Below are 22,027 nucleotides of genomic sequence, written 5' to 3' on the forward strand. Positions count from 1 at the left end.
GTGCGACTTGTCTTATGGGGGAGCCATGTGAGTCTGAGGGCCCTGTGAGAAGATTCTGGATGTCTCCAGTCCTTAATGATTCTCTTCTTCACTTTCTATATTTTGAATGTTTCTATCACTGATTTTATTTAATAATGTAGGCTACAAAGCATCAATGGAAAGAACAATTGCTGCTGTTCTGAATTTTAAATGCAGATTGTTATTTAAGTAATTCAATTTTGTACATTTCGAGTCTTGGAATTTTTTCTTCCTTCTTAAACTTTATCCTTACAGTGTGACACTCAATAGGTAACTCTTTGTGCTTCTATCCCCCTGTCTCCAAAAAAAGTATAGCATGTAGTAATTTAAAGGAATCTTTTTGCTTTGCATTTTCCTTGCTAATTTTGGAAAAGTCATAAAGTAGTTGTGTAGTAATCTACTTCAGCTGTAAGCTGCATATTTTAGGGTTAAGGTTTTAGTCAGGTGCCTGTGAAAAAGTACATTCTTGTAATGAGACTTGATTATCGTGCAGATCAGAATCTGCCCATAGACTTGTATTGATCTGTGTATTCACGCTGCATAGTATTTGAAAGACAAGGTTTCTTTTGGTGTAAGATCTGGCATTTACAAGTATCTCTGAAACTTAAACTACTTGTTACCAGATAAGTAAGTTTCTTCCACTCCCCCCACCATCCCTGCCCTGTATTATTTTCTAACTAAAGGGCCAATCTCACATTTTACCCAGTTACAGTGATTCTTTGCTTGGGCTCCTAGGCAAGCTCTCCAGGAAAAGCAGCACTAGATATGTTAAATGTTGTTCTGGGCTACCAAGCAGATGCTTCAGAACTCCTTGATCTTGCTTTTTGAAGTGGAAGATGATTGTTGATTTGACTGTCTTTTCAAAGATGCTTTTAAACTCTTAAAAGTGTAAAAATAGTATTAAAAAACCTACAAATCTTCATAAGATGGATGTTGCTGAACAACTAAATTGACTGAAAACAGATCTATGGCATGGTTAAGCTGGTGTTGCTATGCTCTGCTTATAAGTGAGAATAATGCATTAGTATTGGTCTTCATAGCATGTTAGTGGTAGAGCTAGTAGGTTTTTAGGGCGGGGTGTGGGGGGGAGAAGTTCAACTCTGCATTGTGGGAAAATCCGCATCTGTTGAGGCAGAACACTTGGTGCCTTTAGCTGCTGCCAGGCATCCTGAGGGTGCGGGCTGGGGAGGGCTGGGAATGATCTGCTGGGCATGACCTGCTGGGCACTGGGATCCTCAGCGGGATGCCGGGCAAGGCGCAGGGTGCTGCGAGACAGCCAGTGTCTCAGGTTAGTCACTAAAGCTGGACCTGAGATGGTGTCGTGGTTTGATTGCGGGGTGACAATAAACTGTGGCAGATGTATTGTTAACCTCCTCTCCCCCGCTTTCTCCTTCAGCCCCTCCCTCTCCCCCCTTCCCACTAAGGACAGGCGATTGGGAGGGAAAGAAGGACAGAGAGAAGAGAGTTGGAAAAAATGAAAAATGTTTTACTAATGATACTAATAAAAATAGAGAAAATAATACAAAATATACAAAACCAATCTTGAAAGTCCCGGCAGCTGCTCTGGCAGATGTGGGGCCGGCACCCGAAGTCCTGGACTGGACTCTGCAGCCAACTGGAACTGGATTCAGTCTGTCACTAGGCCTCAGTTCGCAGGGACAACTCGCAAGGTCCTCTCCCAATGTCGGCCATAAGGAAAGAGGGACGAGATCCTCGTGATCTCCCACTTTTATATGAAGTATGACGTGAATGGGTTGGAATACTTTAGTTGGTCAATTTACAGTTCACCTCCTGCTTGCACATCTCGCGGGATGCATCGTTATCAATGACCTTGCATTCCATTGCTATGTCTACCAAAACATGTACCTAACTTTCAGGAAAACTGCAGTAGTAAGATGACTTTAGCTGACAGGGAAATTCACTGAAAGAGAAACTTGTTTTTAACAAAACCAGGACAGATGGTTACTTTGAATTGCAGGGCTTGAGAGGAAAGCTGGGACTTACTCTCCTCTAAAATAAAAATTACAGCAAAAAATAATTTTTTTAATGAGACTTGAAGTTGACATTATTTGCTAGACTAGTTAGTTGAAGTTTATCAATTTATCTTCCTTCAGTAAGTATATTAATTTAATTTTGATCTAAAGTACTCTGTTTTCCCCAGCAATCCCTTGGATAGCATTTCAGATGTGAAAAGAGTTGTTGATTAGAAGACCTCCTCTGGATTTGTTCCCTTCCTGAGACTCAAAGTAAACTTGCAATACATGTAGTGCCCTGGTGTGCTGGGCGAGTTCTGTGACGTGCTGTTGGAAGGAGAGGGGAGGAACGTGACAGTTCTCAAAATAAGCATCGTGTTGTGTTGTCTCACCTCTGGGCTGTCAACCTAGAGGATCATCAGTAATTTTCTTCCACTTGATTTCCAAAAAGGTGCCATGAAGAATCCCTTGAAGGACTGATTACACACACTCTGCAAACCTCTTAGCTATTCCCTTTATTCCTTGTGACTTTTCCAGCCATGCTAGGGGCAGGAAGGGCCAGGAGGTCAGAGCTGGGGGCTGACTGGCATTGAAGGTGTGTTCGATAGTCTGGAAGAGCAATGGGTGCTATGGGTAAATGTAGATTTGTGATTGAAACCTCCATGTTTCAGCTGTTGCCCTCTCTACAATGTTTGTTTTAAATGCACCTATAATGGTATTTCTAAAATGACTGCTATGCTGCTGAACAGAAGCACATAGCCTCTTGTTTAGCTTACTGTACTAGAGCTGCAAATAGTATGATTACATCTGTGTTTCCTCTCCATTAAGCTATTGTGTGAAACGCAGGTCTAGTTCAACTCTGTGCTGAAATAGCCTAGCTGATGGAGTGTTTTTTCAGAAATACTCCTTTTTTAACTGGATAATGTTCCTTTATTTAAATAACAGTGCTTTTTTAAACAAGGTGATACTATGATCTCTCTGGTTTTTATGCTTTCCTTTCTTCATGTGTAGTCTTTTCATCCTTGTGCAGCAAAAAGTGTCACGAGTGTAACTGTCAAAACACATGAAATATTGTTGACCAAAAAGCTAAATCCAGAGATGAATTAAAGCAGGAGCAGCAGGTAATAAATAAAAGGTAGTGTAGGCTTTTAATTTTTTTCTTGGCATTATTATTATCCCTTGATTCCAAGAATAATTTCAGCTTTGAGCATCTCTGTTTGACATTTCTAACAGGTGAAGGTGCTGCTAAATGCCCACATTAACAGAAGGCCCCAGTACTCATTTTGTAACTGGAGCCTAAGAGCCTCTCTATTAGTGTTTTCCATGGATACTATGGTTAAATATTAATACGAGTTGTTCTATAAACATCTTGAATTCTTGTTGATGGAAAAGCATTTCTAGATCTTGTTTAATGTTGAAGTCATCTTAAAAGGACAATGAACCACATGACATGTTCTTCCTTGCACTAAAGCCGTTTCTAGTTGTGTACGAAAAAATAATTTGAGTGAGGGGAAGAGAAACTGTTTTTTATCAAAGTGCATAGTCTGTCCCAGAGCTGGAGAGAAGAGAAGGATGGTGGTGCCTGGAAATGGATGGAGATGGAGGCCAAGCAGAGTGACAGTTTCTGGTAAAAAAATCTGGTGTCAAAATGTCTCAGTTGAGTGGGATTAAAGGAATCATCTACTCCAGTGTCTTTTTTTTTTTTTTTCCTAAAGATGTATTTTTTCCTAAAGAGGTATTAAAGCAGTTTATGCTTCTCCATTGTTCTCTTTGAGATGTTTTACCTATATTAAACTTCTATGACTATATTTTTATTTGACTGGGACTTGAACAAGTGTTCTTTAAAAAAATAAAGTGTATGAAAGGACACTGGATTTAAAGAAGTACGTGACTCCTAGGTTTTGGTTTGAGTGTCCTACAAAACCAGCAGAAATAACCTGACAGGAAGAAACAATTGGCTCACTATTCACAACACTTTAGCCTTAAAACGCTAACCTGCTGCGCACTAGCTCTAATATAAGGAGGACCAAGTGATGCTCTCGCAGAGTCTTCGTTGTACTTTAATACTCTGGGCTTATTGAGGAAGTAGTTTAAACTTGTGAATTTACTATCCATTAAAATATTCCTCAGATGAGAACTGAGAAGGTGGGTTTTTGTTAGGCTGGTCTTGGTAAACAGCGATGTATACCTGCTTGAGCAACCCAGCCTTGCTTCTCTTGTGCCTGCAGTAGCATCATGTCTAAGCTTTACCCTGGAATTCTGTTCCCTGTTCTGCTTTGCAAAACCAGATTTACATGTAAAAAGCTAAAGATAGGCTCCCGTGGCTTGTTAACCGAGATGTATTTGTCTTCTCATCCATCCTTGCCCTAGAATCTTACTTTGTTACAGCAAAGGATAAGGGGTAGCAGCTGTGTTTCAAACCCTTATCTAAGGCAAGGGGAGACTGGAAGAGCAACGAATAAAAATAATAAATGATTTACTGTGTGCTGGAGAGCCTAACACAGTGATAGCAATTGCACACAGCTGGCTTGGTCCCATCAAACCTTCCTCCTCTCCCCATGAGCTTTGCGTGAGAGCAGGAAGATGTGCTGATGTACCTCCAGCAGCACTCGCTGCTCCTCCAGGTCCAGGCCAGCAGAGCTTGGACCCACGCTGGCTCATTGTGTTCAGCCCTGCCCTGATGATAAGCTGATTTCAGGCCTGCATGCCAGTATCATTCTGTGCTGGAGGGATGCTAATCTCGTATCCAAGAGGTGGGTGTTGTGATGCTGTCCTGTGCCAAGAACAGAAAAGAATTGATCTTGTGAGTTTCTTCACTAAGGGCTGTTTGATATTGTGCAGTGACAGCACTGGGATGTTGCATAAAAGTAACTAGAGCACACAGGTACTGAAATGAGAGAGGAGTTATTCTGCTGCCAAGGTACAGATAGAACCTGAGAGCTCTGTTGCCTCAAAAATGGCATTCATGAGAGTTTGGAGGGGAGTCAATGTCTGTAAGCGTCTCTTAGAGCTGTTCTTTCTGCCCCATTTGCACAGTGCAGAGAAACCCTTGTGAGGATGAAATTAGGAGGTGATGCAGGTTGTGTGGTGTTGACTTATTTTAGGACTTTTAAATGTTAAATAAAAATATGTACAATGTTTATAGCGTAGTCAGTACCTTTCTTCTACTGTGCACTGTTTCTAGGTAGTACATCCCTGAACATCAAATAAAAACTGGGGGCGGGGGTAGTGTAGGCATTGACTCTTCTGTACCGAGAAGCAGCGTTAGGGCACATGCTACCAGGACCTTTTCTCCTCTCCCCCTTTGCTAAGTTTTCTCATAGCAAAACTGGGTTGACCAACATTAGTCTCTCTGCTAGAATTTCTATTCCAGAGTTGCTGAAGCTGGGGCAGGGAAGCTCTTGGTTACAGGGGAGGATATTCAATGCTGCAGAACCCACTGAGAAATGCTGGGGCTGTGTTCAGGAGATGACAAAAAGGCGAAGATAATTTGGTATTTGAGAAGCAGCCTCTGGCACTATAGAGTGTTCAAAAGAAATATCTGCTCCGTTCTCAGACATGAACAGATTTGAATGGTGATCACGTGTACAGTTACCAGTGAACAGAAAGGTAACTTAAAAATTAACCATTCTGATGGTTTGGAAGTCAAAATGCTCTGTTGGTTTCACTGTCTTCAGACAGTACTCATAAATTCCACAGCAGGAACGGTTTCAGATTTCAACAGCTGGATTTTTTTCTTACCTTATTTTTTCCAAACGGATGTCACTGACAACCCAATATGCCACATGCATGTTATCCTGAGCTAGTCTCTGTTTTCCTAAGGTGGATGCATTTAATGATAGCTTGAATTATTGAGAAACCTAAATACTTCAAACAAGTTGTAATATCTAAAAATCCAATTCTTCTTTCTAGGGAAACATTAGCAAAGCTCTAAAAATCTGTATGTTTAAATAAATATTGAGTGCTTACTCTAACACAGACTGTTGTGATTGGCGTACTAGGTTGCAAATGGTCTTTTTACTTGGAAGATTATTTTTAGTTATGTTAAATTTTTGAGTCAGATCTGAAAGCAATCCAGTGAACAATAAACTCTCCAGTTCTGTCTTTTGGCATGGCCTGTAGAAGCACTAAAGATGAAGACTTGCAGCCTCAAAAGCACCGGCTCCCTGGATTTCATGGGGCTGGCGAGATGGGGAGGGATTGCTTTGGAGCTGCAATTGTGCTCTTATGCCCAGTCTCTGGGTCTGCCCCTGTAGGCTGACTAAATGGGGCTAAAAATAATTGAAAGCAACCATGCTGCCTAAAAATGTTGTTTAAGAAAAAAAAAATACAGTAAATGTGACAGGCCAGTGTAGCTGAGATTACAACACATATGTGTACACATATTCAAAACTTGGTAATGTTTTACTTGTACTTTGATATTTCTGTCTTTTGTGTGATAAAGGTAGTGTGTGTGGGGGGTTTGAAATTTTTTTTTTCCTTTTTTTTTTTTTTCCTCCACTAGAGCATTTTACAAGATTTTCTTTCTGGCCTCTTGCAACTGGAATGTCCTTCTGTTGCTTCTCTTAAGTCTTGAAGGTCTTTTTAAGCTACTGATTCTGAACGAGATTTTCTTTTGCTGCTCAACTCAGTTCCTTTTGATCTTCAGTTAGTTCTGGTTGGTGTAAATAAGACCTTCTCTTCTCCACTAGGTTTTTCACCTTGGCATTTGTCTGAATTCTAGATCATCTGGGCCTGTCTACTGCCAAAATAATCTATTTTGACCTTACCCGCTTCTTGAAGCAGCTGAAATGCTTCTCTAGTTTTATGGTGAAATAGAGCAGGGCATGGATTTGTCCCAAAACTAAGTCATCAGAAAAACATGTTACTTTCTAAGTACGTTATTTTTTGTGTGTGTGATTTACTTGCAAAGGCTGAAGCCAGGAGCTGGAAGGTGGGATGCTGCTTCCAAAGCTCAGGGTTTTGTAGGATGATATCCAAAGCTTGCAGTTGTCAACACAACCGCCTAAATGACACTGCAGTTTTGCCTGTTCTTGGCATCAGCAAGGTGAAATTTTTTGCTTATAGTACTTCTTTTTTCTCCCCAGCTATCTTTGAAAGTCTTTTGGTACGTGTGTACAGGCTAAAATTTTTTGTTCAGGTAAATTATCAAAGGAGAAGCTGGTAACATAGTGGCAAGGTAAAGGCTGCTCAGATTGCTATTAATAAATTCTGCACATAAAAGCAGGAATGTAACATTGAAGATGATGAGGAATTCCTCTCAGTGTTAGGACTGGCTCGTAAACAACTAAAATAATGTTTAGTTTTGACTTCATAATTACTGACTTAGAGAGAATACAGATTTTTTTGTCAAATATGTTTGTGTTTGACACTCTAATGTTGTGGGGGTTTGGTTTTTTGGTTGGTGGTTTTTTGGTCTTAGTGTTTCTGCTGGCAAATGGAAGTAGTGCTACATAAAAGCAGTACTTTTTCTAAGCAGCATTAGTTTGCAGTATTTTGAATTTAGGAAGGATTATTATTTAATCGCTTTAAAGTGCTTTGTTGAACTCATTATGCATATGCTGTGTGTTACGTACTTGACTCTTTTATTGCCCTGAGAATGATCTTGCTGTATATATGGAGAGGAGAATATGCAGATTTCTTTGGTGCTTGAGTTTCTGTCCCTGAAATACATTTTTAATTATATACATTGGCTTGAGTTTTTCTGGAAAAAACATTTTACAGAAGTAGACCTTGTTATTAATTCTGGTGGTTTTGATTCAGGAAGCTTGTTTTGAAGTAGATAAGGTAGAGAATGTGGTACATTAACTAATCAGACATTTATTTAAAATTGGATATGGAATTAGGAAATCTTGCATTTGCTGCCCTTGTTCTCTTAATGAGAAGTTCTTCGGTATTACTCTTTTTATTTAAAAGATCCTGTGAGAGGCTGTAAGATGAAAAATAATTTTCTTAGAAGGCAAACCAGTGGTGATCAGCTGCTCCTTGTACCTTCAGATTATTTGGTTATGCATGGGGAAAAAAGGCATTTTGTATATTTTGTATTTGTATTTCATATTTTTGTATTTTGTAGGCAGTTGACCACATTACAGCTGCATCAAACACAGTAGGAGTTGAAAGCCAAGCAAACGTTTTCAGAATGGGAAAACAGCAGCATCTCCAAATATCAGTGAAGAATGTTACTGTTTATTTTACAAAGAAATACTCTTAAATTCATTAGAGCTCAAATCAAGAGTTGTAATCTGAGAATAGTGTTTCCTTTGTAAATGTTTTATTCCCACATGTGCTTTTGCAACAAAGTAACTCAAAGAGCAGTCTTTGGAAAACACTTTCTCAACTACAGCCTGGCAGTTCCCGAGGAGCTGGACTCAGTTTGACAGGTGTTTTTACCAGACAAAATGAAGCAGTTTCACCGACATCTGAGGTTTCATAGGATTCATGTAAAAAGATTTTTATAATTGTTCACTTAAATCGTTTTAAGACAAACTTTTTTTAGGATAACGCAGATCTTCTTGTAGGGATTTGGTGTTCTCTTACTCAGAAAAAAATGATCATTAACTAAGTCACTCTTCCTCCAAAGCAGTGACCCCGTGATTGCACTTTATTCCTGCCTTGGGCTGCGAGTATGTGTGAGGAATTGCTGTGGCTGAGCCGATGAGATGCTGTATTTTAAGCTGTGGTTAGGAGTGGGTGTTGATGGTGTTTTATTGAGAATTACCCAGCTGATCCAACTGGACTGTTCCTTTGAGCTTCAAGTGCGGTTTGATGATAAAGCTGGGCCAGTTTGGCTGAAAGTCTGTTCTTTCTTTGCTTGATTGCAAGGTTTTCTGTCTCCCATGTACTTCTCTAAAGCTTGAAGAACTGGTTCAGGGAGCTAAACTTGACCAAAAAGTGTTTTTGTTGTATCTCCGTATGATAATTCCTCATTCGGAAAGGAAACCCTCTTAACTTAGGCCTGAGAACTCAGCAGAGATACAATCTCATTTTTTCCAAGGCCTCCAAAATTTCAGGTGGTGATACTGAACAGTGATTTGGTTCTGTGTTCTGTGGGATGTTTGCAGCTGCTCCATGGAAAGCTGTATGTTGGGCAGTAAAGGACAGAAGAGGGTAGTTAGAGGGCTGGCATGAAGTACCAAGGAGGGCTTTGTAATGCAGCAGTAACAGAGGGTGCTTGATAGTTTAATAAAAGGCATGAACTGAGCTGGGGAGGGCTGGGCTGGGAGGAAGTACAAGAAAAATGGAAAAGTTGAGCAAGAGTCATGTACTATTAAAAATAGCTGATTATGGTATATTTTTTTTTTCCCCCTACTAAATTGATATGCTTGCATGCTTCCTGCTTGGGGCAATTGTGAGAAGGGGAGGTTATGACCAGGGAGCAAAGATGGTAGTCACTCTTACTATTGCATCTTTATTTTTCTTCTTTTTAACTGTTGCTGCTAGGTTTTTAACTGCTGTGTTAGTACACGTTGCAAGTGCATCCTTTCTTTCCTTCCAGTCTCAGTTTATGGAGGGGAATGGGTATAGGTCAGAAGAAGCAGTACCATTATGCTGCTTGTATCTTGATTTTATTATTGCTGTTACTTTGGCAGCTGCATTTCTGATTTCTAAATTTGACAGTTTTGTCTAATAAAATATTCACATGCTAAATCCAAATCCTTCTATTAATTGCATCATGTCTACAGCAGTTTTTATGATAAGCGATGGGTATTTGCAAATTTTTTTCAAATGCTGGACAGTGTGTTTTGTGAGTCTCCTGTTGTCGGCTTAACGGTATGTTTCACATCAAGTTGTGCCTACATGGATTAGGTGTGTGTAGCATGTAAGTGATGCAGTGTATCTATTGATCAGGAATATAATGTAATTTTTGGTGAGAAGAGATCAATGACAACTTACAGTCGATTGCAGATTCTTGCTAAAATAACTAATAAGCTTTTTTTGTTTTATGTAACAGGCTGGATGGAAGGAAAACCATGCAACGTTTATGAATGAACTGAAAAATCTTCAGGCTTCAGGACTAACAACCCTTGGTCAGGCACTCAGGTCATCGTTTGACTTGTTAAATCTCAATAGATTAGTGTCTGGAATAGACAACTATGGACAGGTAACAAATCTGTTTATAGTCTTCTCTCTTTTATTTTTCTGTGTCTTTTGAAACTATAGGGAGGGATTTTGGTGGTTCAGGTTTGGTTTTGTGGTTTTTTTTCCTGTTTTTTTCAAATGTTGGATAGCTGTGTGTTAAAAATCGAACTGTGAAATTTTTTTTGTCTTTCTTATTACGTGTACTGAACATACCCTGGAATATACTAGCACTTTTTCCCTTATTGGGCTACAAAGGAAGCAGTCCTATGAACGACCCTGACCATAGACACACAGTTGCTGTATGGGAGTATATACGATGGATGGCAGCGAATCTGCTTTGCAGTTTTGTGGTGTCTGTAGTGAGCATCCTGACTTCCCCTCTTCCACATTTGAAGGACCCAGTTAAAAGCACTCTGTTTCTTGCCCTGCTGTTGTCATGAAATTCTGAATTTTTTGTATTATTACCAATTTACGTACTGCTTTTGTGGGCTAGAGGGGTTTTGCACCATTACTGGAGGAAAAAAGACTAGTAATTCTAAAAATGTTTTTAGGGTGTGTGTGAATGCCCAGAGTAGCGTACCTTGTGTGGTTCTGTATGGCTCCACACCTACTGAAAGAAAATGACAGGATTATTTTGAAAGATTGCTCATCTTGCTGTTTATTTTATAATGACAAAAATATAAGCCTGTAACTGAGTGTTAAGGTTACTCTTGGCGTTCCTGTGCTTTTGTTTCTAGGGAAGGAATCCATTCTTTTTGGAGCCATCTATTTTGATTACTATCACAGACGGAAACAAACTGACAAATACCGCTGGAGTTCAAGAGGAGGTAAACTTGCAATAAATTCTTTCAAGTTATGATCTTGCAAGTTGATGCTATGCTGAAATAAAGATGTTTTTTTCCTGCTAATAGTACTTCTGCTTCATTAACCTGTTTTATAGAGAACAGAAACTAGCTATACTGTCATTGCCCTACCCCTAAATTCATAGCCTATATATGGGTTTTCAGACTATAAATTAGTGGATAGGAGAGAAATGGGGTCCTTTGCAGAGTTGCGAATGAATTTGGATATTATGTTTTTAGATGGTTTGTCAAATACTTGAAGATGTTCTTAAATCTTTTTTGACTAGCTTCATCTTCCTTTGAATTCTCCTTTGCCTGGAAGTGAACTAACCAAAGAACCATTTCGTTGGGATCAAAGGCTGTTCGCTCTGGTGCTGCGTTTGCCAGGAGCTGCAGCTGCTGAGCCAGAGCAGCTCGGGAGTGTGCCCACTGATGAATCCGCCATCACACAGATGTGTGAAGTTACAGGAGGTAACTGGATGTTACTGATGGGTTCACATTTGGCATTTGCCTTAAAATATTTCTTTTCCTTTTGATTCAACTTCACCTCTTGCTTTTTTCTCCATCTGAATTGGGGTGTGTGTGTGAATCTGTGTGGTGCTTTTTGTGCTTAAAATATTTCTTTTCCTTTTGATTCAACTTCACCTCTTGCTTTTTTCTCCATCTGAATTGGTGTGTGTGTTTGAATCTGTGGGGTGCTTTTTGTGCTGAAGGAAAACTTCAGAATAAAACAATATTCCTATTTCAGATCTTGAAGGTGGAAAGCATGTTCTTAATACACCAGTAAGATGGATTGAAAAATTTCTTAGATTGTCCTTCCAGAGGTTCGCTTTGCTCAGTCATGAGATTTTTTTTTTTTTTTTTTTTTAAATTTAAATGTTGAATTGAGTAGGACAGGTAGTTAGTTCTACTGCAGGGCTAATAAGCTAAATGGAATCTTAAAAGAACTAATTCTGAAGCCTGTCCTGTGGGATGTTGATCAGAACTTTTTTGTTTAATTTTTGAAAAAAGTGTTGTGTGGGAGGGCGAAGTTCAGGTGTGTACAGGAGTTGGTAAGGTTTGGGTAGACAAAAGCAGATAAACTACATTGTTTTGGTGAAATCAAACGTTCTCAAGGGCCTTTATGAACTTGGACCAGCCTGATTTAGCCTTAATGGCTTTTTTTACTAACGAGTAAAAGCTCAGCAGATTGGTGTGGTGTTTTGTTTAGGTTTTTGATGGGGTTTTTTTGTTTGTTTTGTTTGGTTTTGGTTTTTTGTATTGCATTTGAGAAGTATTTTTCTTTTTACATAAACTTGTACAAAGTTTGGTGTTTTGAATAAGACCGGAAGATTTGGCAGTGTGACTTAAGTAATAAAACACCTTTGATAATTAAGATTACTCCAAACTTGCTCTCATATTTTCCCTGTGTGATTTATCTCTTGAATAGGTCGTTCTTACTGCGTTCGGACACAAAGAATGTTGAATCAATGTTTAGAATCTCTAGTTCAAAAAGTCCAAAGTGGAGTTGTTATTAACTTTGAAAAGTCAGGACCAGATCCAGCTCCTATTGGAGAAGGTACAGTAACTGTTGTGTTTTTCCCCCCCCCCAATATTCAAGAAGAAATGTTTTGTATGCATGCAAATGTCTTTAAGTGTCTTTGGTGTTCTTGCCAGCTTTTCACTGTGGTGTACAGGATGCATTGAGTGCCTAATATATTCTAACAAAACAAGCTGTAAAGCTTATGTGCTTCAGTGATGGTGCTCTAGTATCTGTTTAAATGCCCCAAATCATAACAGGTGTGCTGTTCATAGCTTTCGAGTAGTTTTATGTTTATGATCAGTCTTTGTTGTATTTTTACAAGTGGTAGTTTGCACATATTTGTATGGATGATCTGCCTGCTTGCTAGCTCTGCCTTTTTGGGGGGCTGAGGAAAGTGAATGTTTGCAGGAAGTAGTGAAGTTTGAATTAGTGTTGTCAAAACTTGGTTTTAAAATAATTAAATCCAGGACTAGTTTATTTAAACACTTCAACCTCTCTAATCTCAATGCTTAATCGTCTGTACATTTTCATTCTGCTAATTGATGACAACACAGGAAGTTTCAGTTGGACGTTCTCAGGTGTAAGTGAAAAATTGTGTGCAAAGAACAAGGAATTGTTTTGCTAGCTGTAAGTGCATAACAGGGAAGATGCACTCTTGATGTGGAGCAGTTTTTCACATTTGCCGAAATTCATGGCTGAAAGGAAGGGGAGAGAGCTGATCAGTTCATATTTAGGAAATGAGGATGTTCCCGGACTGTCAGAAACATAATAGCTTTTAGGTTCCTCTGAGCATCCCAGCATAGCCAGCTTCATTCCTCCTTTCATTTTTGAATCGCCTTTTTCTTGCTGTCTTTATTTTCTTCTCCTTTTGCTTATTTAAATGTAATTTTATTGGAAGGCTTTGCTATAATGCTGCGCAGGACAGCACCTCAACAAATTCCTGTGTCTCTGTTGGCCCAGATGTTCTCCTGTGTGGCAGAAAGACGGGTGAAATTTGTGTGCTTGGTTGGTTTGTTTTTTAGTTTTATTTTATAAAGACTGGAAATGCAAATTATCAGTCTTTACAGGTGCAGCGGAACTAAAAATATTAGGCTTGCTGTTGTCTATCAGTTCTGTGTCAAAGTACTAAGCTTAAGCAAATAGTGTTTTCCATAGTATGTGAGTATTCCTTGGAGGACAAATTATCTAATGGCCGTGCCACAGGAGTAGAAAGGTAGATGTAGGAAAATGGAAAGTGTTAGCATTGTTTCTCAGATGATGCTGTTCTACATTTTAATATATAGGTTTTATCAACTGCTGAGGTAAAGATCTGTTTGTCTTGGAAACAATTGTAATGAAACATCGTATTGGTTGCTAGTACTTAAATTCTTCTAGGAGAAAAATGCGTGCATGTAGCTTTTTATTTTCTTTTTTTTGTTGTTATTTTGCTTTGTTTAAATTTTAGATGGACTTGTTGATTCATCCAGGCCCATCAATTCATTTGCTTCTCAGCCGTGGCATAGTTGTCATAAACTCATTTATGTCCGGCCTAACCCTAAAACGGGTGTTCCTGTTGGGCATTGGCCAATCCCAGAATCTTTTTGGCCTGATCAGAATTCACCAACACTGGTAAGTAAAGTAAGAACTGAAAAAAGGATTCTACACCTAATTAAACAGACTAAAAATGAATGCTACTGTAGTTTTTTACCTTGTTCATTGATGGGATCTGACTTTGATTTAAAAGGGTAATTAAAGCTGTTTTTAGCGCAGAATGGTATAATCTGATGTAGATACTGTATGCTGTGATGTTTTTTGCATCTGGAAGGTTTATTTCCGTATAATTAATTTGGTAAATGGATTTTAAAAGATCATAAAATTTAACTATAAATTACTTCACACACCACAAATCATAGTGAGCTAATTAAATTTTAATCAAAGATTTATAAAATGCATTTACATGGAAAAAAAGAGTATTTGGTTTTGATAGATCAGCCATGTTTTCTCTGCTAAGTATTAGTTTGTATATGGACTCTTCCTTCACTAGCAGGAAGAATTAAAACTGAAACACAAGAGCTACCCCATCCAGAAAATTAGGAGCAAACAGCATTAATTTCTCCTTTTCTTAGTGAAATGATCATACATTTGGCGTGCCTTACTGGGCCTTTCTAAGCATCTCTTTTGTTAGGCACATTCTGTTTCTGTACTTTGTAAGTGCTCAAGGTACAGTCCGTCCGTTCCCCAAACCCTCAATCCAAGATGGGGCAGGGGGGGAATCAGACTTGCAGGGAATATCTTGTGATATCCTTTGAAGTGAGTGCAGTTTCACATTTGTAATTCTGGGAGCATCAAGCTGGGAAGCCGAGTTGAAGTTTTCTTTAAACTTATCTGTGTTGTTATAGCTTGACATATAGGCGTTTAAATGTCAGTAGAAATAGTTGAATATTAAGTGTTTTTTCTCTCAATGGGAAGAATGTGTGTATCAGTGTGTGGCCTTTTTTCAAGTTAAAGAAATATTTAGTTAAGCTATATTGTGGGAGCTCGTATCTTTTCTCTTTAAAAGGAAATTGTGGAAACTGAGAGTTTAAGCCTATGGGATGGTAAAATATCTGCTTATGAGTCATCTTAATAGAATTAATTTGTTTACCATAAATGCCAGACAATTGATATGCTTTTCCCCCTTCCTTTTAGCCTCCGCGCACAGCTCACCCTGTCGTGAGGTTCTCCTGTGTTGATTGTGAGCCAATGGTGATAGACAAGCTTCCTTTTGACAAGTATGAGCTTGAGCCTTCACCCTTAACACAGTACATCTTGGAACGAAAGTCTCCCCATACCTGCTGGCAGGTATTTGCCCTTTATTTGATTCTAGAAATGTAACGGTGATCCTAAGGTACTTCAGTCTTGGTAAGCCTGGAGAATTGGGGTCTGGTTGCAGCCTCTGCAGTTGGTGAGAAGAAACATACCAAGGTTTCAGTTACCTCCTTTCTAACAGAATTATCAGGAGTCAGAGTGAGTGATCCCTCCACAGGCTCATTTAATTCTGTTTCTAGGTTCATCCCATTTTGCTAAGAAATGTGTCCCACAGGTTCCATTCTTGGCTAAATCAAAATTCTCTGTAGGCTTCCATTTGCTTACAGGGAAAGCCTAGCACTGGTTTCCATCATTTTACCTAATCAACAACTGCAAATAATTTCCACTAGATGGCTGAAACTGCTAATGGGAATTGGATGGAAGCTGTTGATATTGTTGACTAGACTGGCCTTGAAGAGGTCAAAGTTCTGTTGCTGAAATCCTTTTTCACGTGCTCCTTTTGTGATTTTTGGATAAGTGACTTGTTTTTGTATCCTCTATAAAATAAGGCTTGTAATTCCCTTCTCAATGGTGCTCTTGTAAAGAATAGCTTAATATGTACACCAGCAGTCTGCTTAATATGATACTTTAGCTGGAAAGATGGGTTTGGACATGTCCGTTTCATTCCCCTAATAAATATTACAACTTAACTGAAAATACAACACACATATTCAGCATAAAAATTGAAGTTACTTTTAATAAGCTAATTTCAAAAATGTCCTTTTAAGCAGTCATAGGTACATTATTTGCCTAAGTTATTAAACTACTCTGCTGTTTTTCAAAAATTGCTTTTCTTCCAGCTATATATGAGACACTTACAAACTAGATAAGTAGGCTCATTGTCATAGAAACTATGTAGCAAACCCTGTTCCTTATGCTCTATTTCTTTTTTACTGCAAGGTTTACTCTTTTTTTTAGGAAAACTGATTGGTTAGTTATAGGTTATTTTGACTGTCTCATTAAGGATATGTGCCATCTTTATCCTGTTGAAATAGTTATTTGCATGTATTGCTTTTCAAAGTTAATATCCTCATATGTATACTTTAAAAAAGAAAGAGTCAATGCTAAGAATGTTGGCGCTTGGCATAATTAGAAGATGTTTCTTGAATACTTGTTTGTTTTGCTTAACTCTTCTGCTTAAAAAGCTTCAGTTTTCTTTTATCAGTGTTGTAAATTTTAGTCATGGTATTTCATGAGTCAGAAGACTAATTTCACATTGGTTGTTTTTTAGCATACCTTCAACAAATGTCTCCTATCCTATTTTAAACAATTTCAAAAACTTCAGAGTATCACTTCAAAGGAGTTTCACTAAAGAACTAAGGATTATACTGCGAAGAGCATGTGCACACTGAGGCATGCGTTAAATGCATGTCACAGTTTTGTGACTGGGGAATGTTAAGTGTGTGTACATCCTGATGTGTGCACCCCCAAACTTGGCTCTTCTTGATAACTCGTTGTCTTAATGCAGTTGGATTCAGAGTGATTTTAATTTTGAAATGCCCCATGCTTAATATTCGTCTTATTCTTCTAACACAATATCTCTTATTATTTATCAGGTATTTGTGAGTAGCAGTGGAAAATACAGCGAACTTGGCCATCCGTTTGGGTATTTAAAAGCAAGCACTACTTTAACCTGTGTAAACCTCTTTGTGATGCCTTACAACTATCCTGTTTTACTTCCGTTGTTAGGTAGGTAACACATTTACATTGGACGGCCAATGCAGCTACTTCAGAGTAAAAGAAAAACAATAATGGTTGGTGTTCTGCCTTAGTTTGAGACATTATAAAATAATGGAGATCAGAGAGTAGAGAATGTTGCAAACTCTTTAACATAATTTGGGAGGAGAGGATTTTCATACCCCCTCTCCCTTTTTTTCTCTCCAGCAGAGGAGGAGAGCTACCTGCTTCCAGTGCATGTTTGATGCTGTTCACCTCCTAGACACGTAGCCTCTTCCTTAACCTGGAGTAAGCTTCAACCTCCATTCTTTTCCCTCATTTAGGGTGTGGTGTATCCAGGTTTTGCAGTTGCTCTTGTAGCAGCTGATTTTTTACTGGAAGATCTGATGCAGTGTTTGTCATGGGTGTTGGGAAGAGGGAATTCCCTGACGCAGTTTAGAGCAGTAAGAAGGAATTGAGTGGTGAAACAGTCTACATTTCTTCCTTGCCCAAAGGACCAGTGTTTGGTTTTGTTTTGTTTTGTTTTTCACTCTCACAATTTAAATTACTTGCTACAGGAAAGATGGTATGAAAAGGTGCTGTGTCAATAGCTGCCATAACAATTGTGGCCATTGGGGTTCTGATGTAAAGGTAATGGCAGAGAGAAGAGTTTCCTGGGGTGCTACAAACCCTTTCAGTTGCAGATGCTGTAAGGCTTTTTTGGTTTTGGTTTTTGTGGGTGTGTTTAGTGATAGAAAATAACAGTGGAGATCAAGAGAATTAACATTGACTCTTACTGTCTTACACAGCATTTTTATGTTAATTTCTAGAAAAAACCCCACAGTTCAGGAATGCTTTTTCATGATCCTGGTTATTAAAAAAAAAAAAAAAAAAAAGAAGAAGAAATTTGGGCTTGCTGATAATTTAAATGTCATATAGTCATCTGTGTAGCCTAATAATTGTCCTAACGTGTGAAAGTAGGATACTTCTAGACTAATTTAGAGTTTCTGTGAGTTTGCGTGTACTGAATTACTGCATCAGGTCCACTAGCTGAAAAGCCATCACTGATGCTAAATTGATTTCCCTCTTCATTTTGATGTTGACATCTGCAGTTCTGCTGTGTCTTCCCTCGCAGCTCGTCTTCCCCCTACGTTTTTTTGCACGGGCATAAAGCTCTTCCTACTCTTTTGAGAAAGCCATTTTTTGGTCTATGTAGTTCTGTTCTGCAGTTTACTCACCTGGTATGCCACATCTTAAATTTCTGAAGGCTCTTTAAAGGAAAATGCAGAGCTTCCATGTTGCCTGAGCTGTAAAGCAGATGTTTTCTCTAGAACACAAATTCCATACTGTTAATACACATACACAAAGTGTTACATCCAGATCTTGTACCAGGACTTTGTTTATCCTTGGTCTTTAAGGCATGGTGGAATGAAGTTTTGTGGAATATACATAAAACAGGAAAGCAGATCTGGCCCGTTTTCTACTTAGCAGTACAGAAAATGGCTAAGATGATAAGCAGCATTTGTAGGTGTTTTTAAAAAAAAATTGAGTCTGTGTTAGTCTCTGTGGTAGGTAGAGGTTGTTTCTAACCCTTCCTCATGTCTGTCTTAGTGCATACCAACAGTGGATACTGATGGTTCAGCAGAGAGCTGATTTGCCTGTGTAAAACCAATCTTTCGTTGCTCTCACCCAGATTATAAAGGATGTGAGAACACCCAAACCCAGAAATCTGCTCTGTTCAGCCACTACTACCCGTACTGGTGCATCAGTGAGGTTCTAGTGGCTGCTGCCCGATGGTAGAACATTGTGTTGGAGGACAGGACTTGTGTTGGGGCAGTACTGCAGATAATCTCTCTCCCTTCCTTCTAGTGACTCTTGGAGACAAATCCAAAGCCACTTTACAACTGTATTATTTGTAATCACTTGTCAAGTGGCTTATGTGTGTTCAGCTTTGTAAACAGATAGCGAGATGGTTAAGAAATTTTTTTCTTGCATTTTTGTGTTTCTTCTGCATTTTTGAGCAGGGGAAGTTTTAATTCTGTGACTGGAAAATAATGTAAGAGACAGGTAAGATAGGCATGCGTGAGGAAGCTTGCAGAGCAAACTGAAACAAGTTGTAATGGTGTGTGACTGAAGAAGGTAAATTGTACCACATCCTGTAGATTGGGTGATTTATATCTTGGTTTCTGCAATAATGGATTTGGCAATGATGTAGCCTCTCCTAGCTTGTAACATAATGGGTCTGCTTTTAGAACGTGCAGCTTTGTAAGGAAAGGAGCCAGTTACTGAGACTTCATAAAACAGTGAAACCGCACAGTCCATGTATTAGCCTGACCCACATGCTATGGTAAACTGGTTGTCTGACAAAATTCCTGGTCTCTAGATGTTTTGCAGAGGTGAGACAGACCATGTGGGATGTGCTGCTGCAGCTGAGCAGCTCCCTATTGCTCTCGCGGGAAAGGCTGGGGAGGCATCAGGACCAGCTGGGGTTGGTGGGCTGCAGTTCTGGTCCTTTTGGTCAGTGGGAGGCAGGCTTCTGGAGACAGAACTTTACACAGATACTGACAGACTTTGGTGCTGAATATGTTTGGCCCATGGATTATAGAAATTTCCTCTTGAAGGGCTGTTGGCTTTATCTGATGCTAGCAAAGCTATTGTGCTTCAGACATTCTTCTATTTAGAAAAAATTGTACAGCCACGTTCATAAAGTAGATGTCAAACGAGGGGTCAGAGCGAGAGCTTAATACCCTTTCTCTGTGAGTCTAAATATGCAGAAGGATGAGCATTTAGAAAACATCTGTCCGTGAAGGACTGCAGCATGGATGGTCTCCTTTGCTTTTACAGGCTCCTTGAGAGAACCTGAAAGTAATGATTTTATGTACTGGAAACCAAAAGCTGCCTTTCTTACAGATGTGGACACAGCAAGCTGTGGCACTGGGAGGGAGAGCCAGACATTTTGCATCAGTAGAAAACCATCACCACAATAGCTTTTTTTAATGGTGGACACTATTTTGCATTGTAGTGCCGTATTTTTGGCGAGGTTGTTTGCAGGGAAGGATACTGCTTTCCATGAAGTAACATCCTGAGTCTCAACTGCTTACAACAAAGGGCTGTCTCTATTAGTGCAGAGAAATTAGAAAGCTCAGAGAATTACAGGAGTCAGCAGGGAATGGTGGTGTACCTACTCAGGTGGAATTTATTGTGAGTGGTGATTTAAACAAAAAAAAAAAAAAAAAATCTTAAGTTTTTACTCCGGGTTACATGGTGCAAGTTATCGCAACTAGACTGTTGCATGAATGGTTCGTCTAATTAGGCTCCAGATGAATTACTAAAATTACCTGCTGACCATTCTCTCTCTCATGCTCTTTTTTTTTTTTTCCATATACTTTTCATCGAGCTTGAAAGTGCATCAAGCTCCCGTACATGGTACTGGCTGTTAAAGATGTATATTGGTATCCTGTTTGTCACAATTTGGTTGTTGTGTACGTTAATCTGAAGTGGATAAAGACTTTGCAACACGGTTTTAAATTAACTGGTCTGTCTGTAGTTTTACCTGATCTCTTGAATTGTTGCAGCTTGCGGCCCTTTCCTAGTGGTTTTTAGTACCATGTTCCCAATTATCCAGCGCTTTTAGCTTCCTCTGAGTTTAGAATCAAAAAGAATTTTGCATTAAATGGACTGTACAGAGAGTAGTATCTGAAAATGAATAGATTAAATTAAATCTCCAAAAGTTTGGGACTTAATCTGTGAAAGACATAGTTAACTGGGTTACTGTCTGGTTGCTTATTTACATAAATGATTGATGATGTGCAGCCCAGGGCACAGTGGAGAAAGTACATTTCAAGTGCCTGTGTTGCAATCTGCTGACCATGTGTCTCAAAACTCTTGTGACAGAGGCAGGTAAGATGTTGACGCTGATGTTCTCTCTCAAACTTGTGGCTGTACCACCACAACCGTCTCCCTTTTAGAGGGTCGAGTTCCTCCAGCGAGTTTGTGCTGTGGGGAGGCTGTCGTTTTAAATAGACAAATCTTTGAAGATCTACTTAGATTTGAGAAGTTCTTACTTGGATAGTGAAGATCAGGGAGTGGTTCTGCATTCGAATTCTCAGACTACAGCTCTGCTGTGGATTAAGAATCGTAACTAGGTGAGCGTTTTGAAGGTCTGTGCCATTCAAGAGTGGCCGTGCAGTTGAACTGTAGGGGTTATAAACTGGTGCAGCCTTCCCAGTGCAAGAGCTGAGACAGTAATAAAGTGCTGATAAGTGGTTTAAGGTTCAAGCTGTACTCATAACCAACTCTTTAAAATATTAGAACGTACTATAATACCAAACATTTTCCTTTTTTTTGTTTTGTTTTGAATTTTGGGAGAGTGGTATAGTTTAACTTCTATTTTGCTGCAAAAAGCTAATAGGCCTATAAGATAAGAACTGTTCTTATTTTATATTTGCCGTATGTCATGATATCATCACGGGTTCTTTTGGATAATAGTGCTAAGTGTGTGGTATATTGAGATTTTAAATGGAGCTCTAACTTGTCCTCTCAAACTCCCCCCACTTCCTTCAGGCCATGAAAGAGAACAATTAGCATCTGTAGTGTGGATTTTGTGTGATACAGATTTCATTTAGATTGGAAAATACCTGTAATTAAGTGTCATTTGACTATGAGAACTTGGAAAACCCCATCTTAACATCTGTCCAATTTGTGCAGAATACCACGCAAGTCAAATTTTCTTCTCCAAATACATATTCCTGAAAGCTCAATCTGGAGAAAACAATTTTCTTGCTGCATCTGTCTTTCGCACACCCTCTTCTGTGCACCTCTGTCTCTTGCAGCTTTCCTCAGTTAATTTTTGGACATCCCTTTCCCCAATCCTGCAAATCCTTCTCTTAGCCTCGTTTTGCCAGCATGCTACAGCCTTGCTAAGGAGAAACTTGATCTAAACTGGTAATTCATAATTTAAAATGACAAATTGCAGGATATTGTGTTCATTTTTGATGTTTAGAGATCACTGTCACAGTTTATAGCATGCATGGCAAATAGGTACATGCTTCAACTCGGTGGTTCCTAAACGGCCGTATGCACAACTGTAGTGCGAGCAAGGGGTTTCTAAA

General features: G+C 39.1%; 1 protein-coding gene across 6 annotated transcripts in view; it reads left to right on the plus strand.

Moving 5' to 3' along the window:
• Positions 1-22,027, plus strand: part of LOC135993471 (integrator complex subunit 6-like) — a 38,810-nt gene that overhangs the window by 8,237 nt on the left and 8,546 nt on the right. For 4 of the 6 annotated variants that reach the window (XR_010606876.1, XR_010606877.1, XM_065643365.1 and 1 more), the window contains exons 3-9: positions 9,943-10,092; positions 10,808-10,897; positions 11,200-11,383; positions 12,342-12,470; positions 13,879-14,042; positions 15,102-15,254; positions 16,817-16,949. Coding sequence is in view for 4 of the 6 variants with exons in the window: in XM_065643365.1 (XP_065499437.1) it covers positions 9,943-10,092; positions 10,808-10,897; positions 11,200-11,383; positions 12,342-12,470; positions 13,879-14,042; positions 15,102-15,254; positions 16,817-16,949 (1,003 nt within the window). In the remaining 2 variants the exon portion in view is untranslated. Of the gene's footprint in view, positions 1-9,942; positions 10,093-10,807; positions 10,898-11,199; positions 11,384-12,341; positions 12,471-13,878; positions 14,043-15,101; positions 15,255-16,816; positions 16,950-17,144; positions 17,226-22,027 lie in introns of all 6 variants that reach the window. The other 2 variants (XM_065643367.1, XM_065643368.1) reach the window with 2 other exon arrangements.

Source organism: Caloenas nicobarica, chromosome 12 (genome assembly GCF_036013445.1).
Source record: "Caloenas nicobarica isolate bCalNic1 chromosome 12, bCalNic1.hap1, whole genome shotgun sequence".
Lineage (NCBI taxonomy): Eukaryota > Metazoa > Chordata > Aves > Columbiformes > Columbidae > Caloenas > Caloenas nicobarica.